The following is an 8,343-nucleotide window of genomic DNA, read 5'->3' as shown; positions in this document are numbered from 1 at the left end:
GCAGATGTTCCTGGCTTCCGAATCTACAGCCTTTAATCGCAGGAGGGGAGTGGGGCACAGTGAAGCCCGATACCCCGGGGCCCCCCCAGGGGAGAGATCATCCGGGAGCTGAAAGGCCAACCTCCACCCCTTCCCCACTCTTCCTGAGAAGCTGGAGCCGTGTGGTCCTGTCAACTTCAGCGGGGGCCCAGGTCCTGGGTGCTGGCGCTGAGGGTCCGAGCAGCCTCGCTCAGGTGCTGGTTGGCGAACTGAGGACAGGCACAGGGGCAGGACGAGGCCAGGCTCCAGTCGCCGTGAGGGCCGCCCCCCAGCGTGCTCACTAGCTGGTCCATCCCTGTCTCTGTCCCCACTCTAGCCTGACCGGACCCAGCCTTGCCTCTGGGCCCAGCGTGGCCCCCTACTCCATCCTTGACCCGAGTGCCCCCTCACCTGGGTCCCTGCAGCCTTTGGACCATCCACGTTCAGCATATTGAGCGACATGGCTCTCTTCATTCTGTAAGAAGAGGGGGAGTCCCGGAGGGTCTGGCTCCTGCTCTGGGGAAGACTGTCCCAGCACCTGATCTGACTGTTCATGTCCCAGAGCAGATGGGAACCATAGACGGTTCTTGAGCAGGACAGGGGGTGGGGTGGGTTGCAGAGGCTGCAGCCGTCGGGCTCTGTGCTGACCCAGTGGACCACTCACCCTGCTGCCCCAGCCACCCCCTCGCCTCGGAGACGGGAGACCAACTTCTCGCTTCCACGCCGGAGGGACTCGCGGAACTTGGAGAAGGAGCTGCTCCGACGCAGGGGCTGGGGAGGACACCGGGGAAGGGGTCAGTCCCCGCTTCTCAGCCAGGCCCCACCCCTGTGGCGGAAGCGAAACCCATGCTCACCTGCTGTTCTGTGTCCCCAGCCGTGCCTGTGGGGGGGGCTCCTAAAAACAGATGGGGGACAGTGCAGTGGGGACACTAAGAAGTCACCTGGGGGGGGGGCACGGGAGGGGGCTCACCCAGAGGGGCAGGCAGGTCTTCCCGGCTGAGGATCTCTTTGTACAGCTCTTCTGCCTGCTGGTACTTGTTCTGTTTCAGGTAGGCTGAGGCCTGCGGGGAGGGGAGGGCCTGGGTGATCTTGGCTCCGATCTACCTCCCTGGGCCCGGTGTTACAGGAGGAGGCAGACGCGTCCGCCCCCAACCTCCCACCTAGTGACCAAGGGCAGGTGACTGGTTCCTGCTCTGCCTTGGGCTAGTGACACCACCTCTTTGTGCCTCAATTTCCTCGTTTGCAAAATGGGACGGTAACGGCACCTCCCTCCTAGGGCCCTTTAAGAAGTGGAGAGTACCGGGAAGGTACTAAAAAAGGGGGGGGGGGGTGGCTAGAGCTCAATAAATAGGACACTGACATCTTGGCCCCAGCGACGCGCGTGGTTTCCTGATGTTTCCATGTCCTGTGCTGAGCGATCTCGAGCTGAGGCCAGGTCGGAGAGGACCCCTCCTCCAGGGGCTCAGCAGAGGAGGGAGGATACTGGCCTCCAGCCTGTCCCACCCTTGAGCCAATGGGGTTCCCTCCCGAGGGACGCTGGCCGTCCGCCCCAGGTTGTCCCTGTGCCCCGCAATGCCCTCACCAGGTTGTTCTTGGTCTTGGCCACGTTCGGGTCGTGGGGCCCCCCCAGGGCCTCATAAATGCTCAGGGCTCGGGCATAGTGCTGTTCCACCTCCTCGAACTTGCCCTGGTTCTGGCAGAGCAGGGCCAGGTTGTTGAGCTGCTTGGCCACGTCCGGGTGGTCGGTGCCCAGGACCTAGGGGTTGGTGGGCCGCGTGATGCCAGCAGCCGTGATGGGGGCCAGGAGTTAAGGTTTATAAGATCCATGGGGAGAATTGCAGGAGGGTAGAAGCCACACAAATGCCATTTATCAGGTCACAAAGTCATGGGGGGCGGGGCCCAATGGGGTTGGAAGGTCAGGACTGGGTTGGAGGGCACATGAGGGGATTTCTAAGGAGGATCAGAGTCAGGAGTCAAGATCAGGTGGAGCTCACCGAAGGCCAAGGGTAGGGAGGGAGTCATGCGATGGGGTAATTCAGGCTCAGACTGGGTACTCATGATATCAGACAGCAAGGACATCATGGGATCAGGGTTGCAACGCAAGAGCCACTGATTTGAGCGCATCAGGATCGAGTGGGAAGGGGCAGGGGACTGTGCTGGGCAGGGGGTGGTGGCGATACCTTCTCGCGGATCTCCAGGGCACGCTGGCACAGCGGCTCGGCCTCCCGGTAACGCCCGCGCTTCCCATAGAGCACAGCCAGGTTGTTGAGGGTGGCGGCCACCTGTGGAGTGGGGGAGGCAGGTCAGGGGTGGGAGGCACGGCCCTGCAGCCCTCACTCCTCGTCCCCTCCTCACCGCGGGGTGCTCGGGGCCCAGCGTCTGCTCCCGAATCTGCAGGGCATCGTGGAGAAGGTCTGTGGCCTCTTTGTACTTGTTCTGGTCCCTGTGGGGTGGCCCAGGGATGGGGGGGGGGGGGGGTCAGCTGTGCTGGGTAGTACTTGGCTGAACCAAGCAGGATGGCACCACCCTTCCGCGGTCCCTTCTGGGTCTCCGCACCTCCCAAGTCTAGCACAGGGTCCCTTTACCCCCAGATTGCCTCCAACCCTCCAACCACCCCAACGTCTCTTCCCTGTCTGTTGGGGGCGGTTACCCACATTCTCGGATTCCTCTTTGCCTGGGTTACAGTGGTTTCCCCAGATCCCTCTCGACACCCCCACCCACCAGTCCAGGTGCCCCATGCTGGCTCCCCTGCCCCCAGCAACAGGTCCACGGCCGACGGCGGCCCTCACCGGTACACCAGCGCCAGGATGTTGAGCATGGTGGCCACGTCAGGGTGGCAGTGGCCTGAGCTCCGCTCGAGGTCCTCTAAGGCCTGGCGGCACAGTGGCACGGCGACCTCGTAGCGGCCCTGCCCTGCGTACTGGATCACGAGGTTGTGCAGGGTCCGAAGGCGGGCGGGGATCTCATAGCCCCCCTGCTGAGCGGCTGCGGCCCCCACTGCCTCCGGACCTGCAGGTGGGGGGCGTCGAGTCACTGCAAGTCTACCCCTCCCACCCCACGAAAGGGAACACATGCACCCCCAGAACTATAGCTGCCTCGCAGCCCCACTGGCCGCTGGGCTGACATCTGAGATCGGGATCGCAGGCGTCTAACTGGTCCAAGGGGTGTGAACATGGGGTCTACCCGGGGTGGGGGGGAGGCAAGGGTGGAGGGCTGGCTTCACGGCTACCGGCCTCCCCTGCCAGCTGCCACTCGCCCTGGCCCAGCCACTTATTCCCGATACCCGGCCCCGATGCCCACATCCCTGCCCAGAGACCCTGGGGGCTCACGGCCCCTCATCCTCCGAGGCTGAGTGCCCCACCATCGCGTGCTCCCCCACACCCACCTTTCCTCTCTTCCTCCTCACTGGGGAACAGGGAGGCCAGGCTGTCCCGGCGAGGCGGGGATTCAGGCCGCTGCAGAAGACAGGAAAGCGGGGAGTCATGAGGGCTGGGAAGTCTGTTTTAGAGACCGGGGTCCTGGATCTCAGGGTTTGAGGGAGGTAGCATTCAGGAGCCTCGGGAAGTTTCCGGAGGGCTCGGGGAGGATCTGGAGAGGGGTGTGGAAGCTGGGGGGTTCTGTGGGAATTCAAGGGGGTTCTTCGAAGGGTCTACGGCGCTGGGGGCTCCGTGGAGAGTGCAGGTCTGTGGGGTACCTAAGGAGGGCCAGTGGGGGGGGGGGGGGCAGCGCATTGTGGCCCTGGTCCCCGCTGGCCCTGCAGCACCTGGTTCTCCGCGGGCGGGTCATACTGCCTCAGCTGCCCTAGGAACTCGAGGTGGCTCTTCTCCTCCTCCAGCTGGGCCACAGCCTCCTCGCTGGCCCTCAGCCGTCGCTGCGTCTCCTCCAGCTCCTCCCGCAGCCACGAGTTCTCCTGGGCCAGCCGCCGGGCCTGCGCTCGCAGCCGCTGCTTCTCTGCCTCCAGGGAGCCCACGTGCGCGGACAGGGCCAGCAGCACCTGTAGGGGGTTGGGGAGCAGGGCCGGTCCCCACCCTGCCCGACAGCCCCTGGTCCACCCCGGGGCCTCCGATCGCGCCAGCGCACCCCCATTCCACCCAGGATCCCCCGGATTCTACAGAGGCCCTTCCGTGTGACCCCCAAGGATACGCAGAGGCTCCCAGGGGCGTACCCACATCCTGCCCAGGGACCCTTCTGATTTTACCTAGGCACACAAATCATGCGTAGGGACACTTCACATTCTGCCCAGGTAACCCCCAAAGTCTCCCTAGGACAAGTTCTATAGACGGACACGATCTGGTTCAGGGGCCCCTGTCCCACACAAGGACCCGGTAATGCTGCCCAGGGACCCCTAAGCCTAACCCAGCCTAGGCCTTCCCTGCTCCAGGCTTCCCTCCCCCACCCCACACACCTGCCCCCTTCATCCCTGGGCCTCCTCCCAGCTCCGAGCCTCCCCCGCACCACAGCGGGACCGCCGGTCCCCTCATACCTGGGCCTCACCCAGTCCCAGCTCGATGGCCTCCAGCGCGTGGCTCACCACCTGCTGCTTTTCTTCCAGTAGCTCCAAGCCCGCCACCAGGCCCTGCCCTGCCAGGGCCTCCGCCAGGTGCCTGGCCAGGCCACGGTGCTCCGCCCGCAGGGCCTCCAGCCCCTGGACCACCTGCCGTGTCTGGCGCACCAGCTCCTCGGGGCTCAGGCGCTCCGGGCCCAGGGCCGCGTTTCCGGGGGCCGCCACCTGCACGGACATCGCCGCTCCTGGGGGCGGCAGGGATTGGCGGATCGGCATTGCCGGAGCCAGGCAAGCCAGCCCGTCAGCCGCGGCGTCATTCCAGCCAGCAGGACCCTTCCCGACTCTCTCCCCAGCCAGCCAGCCCTCTGCCTCCGTGCCCTCCCCACGCCAGCCGGCTCCCTGTCCCACACCCATTCCAGCAACTGGAAACGTTCTAGTCTAGCTTTGCCTGTCCTCAGCCCAGGGCCCTGCCCTGAGGGCAACTCCAAACCCCGTGTGCAACTAACCAAAAGAGGGCAAACGGTGGTCTTGTGGCCTCTCCCCTGCCCTGAGCTCACCTGGCCAGCCCCCTCCACCCCAAGGGCCCCAGGGACCCTGGCCCAGCACTCCGGGCTCTGTGACCTGGGACTGGAGGCACCCTCCTAGGCTGGGCGTGTGGGGCGGGGCGTGCGGAGGCAGCAGCCTCTCCGTGAGCTCATTCTTAGGGTGTTTTTGTTGGGAACCAGTCAGACCACTGGGGGTGGGGTGGGGCCCGGAGGAGAGGGCCAAGGGGCTGGGGCACCAGAAGCAGAGGAGCCCTCTGGAATTGGGGGGTCAGGAAAGGGGGGGCCCATGTGTCAGCTCCCGGGGCCTGAGATGCCGACAGATCCCAAGGGAACAGGGGCTCTGGCCTCCACGGCAGACAGGCTCCGCCAGCCCAAGGCATGTTGGGACACACGTGTGGCAGGCACGGCCCACGGATGTCACATTGGCCATGTGACAGCTCAGAGTCCGAGGCCTACAGGGTGACACGTGGGGGTCTCACGTGTGGCGCTTCATGTGGTTGTATGTGGGTGACAAAGTCAGTGACACAGCTGGTGGGGCCTCTGGAGCCCTCATACACACACACAAGCGCACAAACGCACTCCCGTCCCAGAAATAGACCCCAAGACACGCACAACCTCCCTTCTTAATTACACAGGGCGGCACACACATTCTCCTCTCGGAAACAGAATACACGCTCTTTTTTCAAATACAGCACAACACGTACCTAGTTTCTCAGAAACACACACGCACACACACACTCCCTTCTTAAAAACATAACGTGGGGTGCCTGGGTGGTTCAGTCGGTTGAGCGTCGGACTTCGGCTCAGGCCGTGATCTCATGGTTCGTGAGTTCGAGCCCCACACTGACGGTGGGGAACCTGCTGGGGTTTCTATCTGCCCCGACCTGGTCACGCTCTCTCAAAATAAATACATTAAAAAAAAAAACAAAAAACAAAACCTAATACAACATACTAACTCGGGCACACACACATACACTCTTTCAGAAATAACACATGTACGCTTTCCTCGTGGAACTCCAACCCAGCACAAAAGTATATTTTCCTCTCAGAAGTAAAAACCAACAGGGGCGCCTGCGTGGCTCAGTTGGTTAAACGCCCAACTTTGGCTCAGGTCATGACCTCGCAGTCCGTGAGTTCGAGCCCCGCGTTGGGCTCTGTGCTGACAGCTCAGAGCCTGGAGCCTGTTTCGGATTCTGTGTCTCCCTCTCTACTCCTCCTCTGCTTGTGTTCTCTCTCTCAAAAATAAACAAAGATTAATAATAAAACGAAATAAAAGGCAACACACACAGAAACTCTGTGCCCCCTCACTAGTGAAAATACCATCAAATCACATTCAGCCTCCTCTCGTGCACTTTTACCCATGACATCTCTCTCCCACGCTCATATGGTCCTGCAAGGAGCTAACTCTCCATTATATGCCCATCGTCTCCCCCAGGGGTACGAGTGCGCGTGCGCGCGCGCACACACAAAATCCGGATTCACTGTGCACCTTCCTCCTTCCTCCAGCACCCCCCACCCCCTGCCGGGCCAGCCAGGGATTCACACACCCACACAGCACACACACGGACACACAGAGCTTCAAGCGTGGACGTGCAAACGACCCCTGAACTCAGACTCCGTTGTGCCGTCACAAGCAGGCGCCCACTGTGGGCACAGACAGCGGCGGAGACCCGCAGAGGCGGTTCCGCGGCTTGGACACACACCCTCTCACGCACACGTCACTTAAGCGTCCGGTCGGTCCGTCGGAAGCAGCCCCGCGGTTTGGGCACTTACGTAAGTGCTCCCAAACCTGTGCACTTAGACACACAGTCAGGGGGTCGCGGAATCATGGATTTTATACACCGTCGGCTCTCACTCGCCAGCCATCGCTACGGATACGCTTGTCTCTCGCTATACGTACATACGTGCGCGCACGCCACGCCATACTGAGCATCACGCCTCCCACACGAGCCCCATAAGACAAAGTCACCGTCCCCCAAGTTCACGGAGAGGCAGCCTGACGACCACAACCACCGTCCCCACCATTTTGCCCGCGTGGACTGCCGCCGAGCCGAACGCTCTTGCTGGCGCCACCCACCAGCTTGACCACAGCCACACGCCACGTGGCCCGCCGCCTCGACACACACCGGTTCCCGCACTCGGTACCCGCCCCCCCCAAACAACAAACTCCGTTTCGCACGCTCAGCCCCGTGCGCACACGCTCACGGCCGACGGGGAGAATCACACAGCCACCCTGCACGTCCGCGTGGGTCCCCCATCACCCACCCCTCCTCCACCCCGCCCGCACCCTCACACCTAATCCTATAAACAGTGCAACAGCCTCCCACACCCGCAGCGCCCCCCGCCCCCCCGCATGAGACACACCGTCCGAGGTGTCGCCCACGTTCCCATCTCTCGGAAGCCGTTCCCCGTCATCCACGTGGTCCCTCCGCGCCCCTCCCAGGGCGACCCCGCCCGTCCGTCGCCCTTTCTCACCCACACCCACGGCCTGACACCACCGCGCCCACACCGGAGCTTCGCACACCGTCTCTCCACACACACACACACACCTGCATCAGGCGGCCCGCATCATGGCCAGCCCCCCAAACCGCACACCTTACCCCTGGCCGTCTGGCCCTGCCAACCCCGCGCACCCGGGCTTCCCCCCCCCCGGCGCCCGGGCGTCACAAGGGCCCCCGCCCCCCGCGCCGTTCCCCAGGCCCCGCCCCGTCTTCGCTCCTGTTTACCTGCGCACGGGGGAGGGGGCGCGGCCCCAGCTGGGCCTCCAGACCCGGGGAGCTGGGGGGGAGCCCCAGGGCGGGGCAGGGGGGGTCCAGGGGCCCCAAGGCCCGTCCCCGTCCCCAGGCCGGCGGGCCCAAGGGTGCGCCGGGCCCCTGCCCTCACCCTCCGTCCCCGCCCCCATCCTCGAAGGCCCCGGGACCCCCCGCCCGGCACCTCGGCGCCCACCTGAGCGCGGACGGCTCCGGGACCCGCTCCGCCGCTACGCGCCCGGCCGCGTCCGGCACGCCGCGCTCGCCCCGCCGCTCCCGGCGGCGCCCCGGGTCTCCGGCCGCGGGCGGCTCCTCCGAGGGGCGGGGCGGCCTGGAGCCCCGCCCCCGCAGGTGAGGCCGGCCCCGCCCCCCGCCCGGCTCCACGGGAGCCCCCGCGGTCCGGGCCCTGCGGGAGCAGCACCACCGCGCAGGCCGAACCCGCAGGCCGCGGGGCCCGTCGAATCTGAGGATGATTCCGGCGCGCTGGAGTCCGGCCAGCCGGGTCTCAGAGAAGCTGGAATGTTGG

The 8,343-nt window shown here is 64.6% G+C and overlaps 1 protein-coding gene across 7 annotated transcripts in view; it reads right to left on the bottom strand.

The window, feature by feature from the left end:
* Nucleotides 1-7: 7 nt before the first annotated feature.
* Nucleotides 8-8,343, bottom strand: part of KLC3 (kinesin light chain 3) — a 19,310-nt gene continuing 10,974 nt past the window's right edge. Inside the window, exons 1-13 of one of the 7 annotated variants that reach the window (XM_053211173.1) lie at nt 8,014-8,167; nt 4,502-4,767; nt 3,782-4,012; nt 3,404-3,473; nt 2,808-3,027; nt 2,374-2,461; nt 2,199-2,300; nt 1,601-1,774; nt 989-1,079; nt 873-913; nt 683-789; nt 430-493; nt 8-248 (exon numbers count right to left, since the gene is read on the bottom strand). In XM_053211173.1, the coding sequence (XP_053067148.1) occupies nt 177-248; nt 430-493; nt 683-789; nt 873-913; nt 989-1,079; nt 1,601-1,774; nt 2,199-2,300; nt 2,374-2,461; nt 2,808-3,027; nt 3,404-3,473; nt 3,782-4,012; nt 4,502-4,759 (1,518 nt within the window). In that variant the 5' untranslated portion in view covers nt 4,760-4,767; nt 8,014-8,167 and the 3' untranslated portion in view covers nt 8-176. Of the gene's footprint in view, nt 494-682; nt 790-872; nt 914-988; nt 1,080-1,600; nt 1,775-2,198; nt 2,301-2,373; nt 2,462-2,807; nt 3,028-3,403; nt 3,474-3,781; nt 4,013-4,501; nt 4,768-5,028; nt 5,054-5,079; nt 5,888-7,667; nt 7,718-8,013; nt 8,168-8,343 lie in introns of those variants that run through there. The other 6 variants (XM_027037796.2, XM_053211170.1, XM_053211171.1 and 3 more) reach the window with 6 other exon arrangements.

Source organism: Acinonyx jubatus, chromosome E2, assembly GCF_027475565.1.
Source record: "Acinonyx jubatus isolate Ajub_Pintada_27869175 chromosome E2, VMU_Ajub_asm_v1.0, whole genome shotgun sequence".
Taxonomy (NCBI): domain Eukaryota; kingdom Metazoa; phylum Chordata; class Mammalia; order Carnivora; family Felidae; genus Acinonyx; species Acinonyx jubatus.
This window is presented reverse-complemented; position numbering and strand designations above follow the sequence as displayed.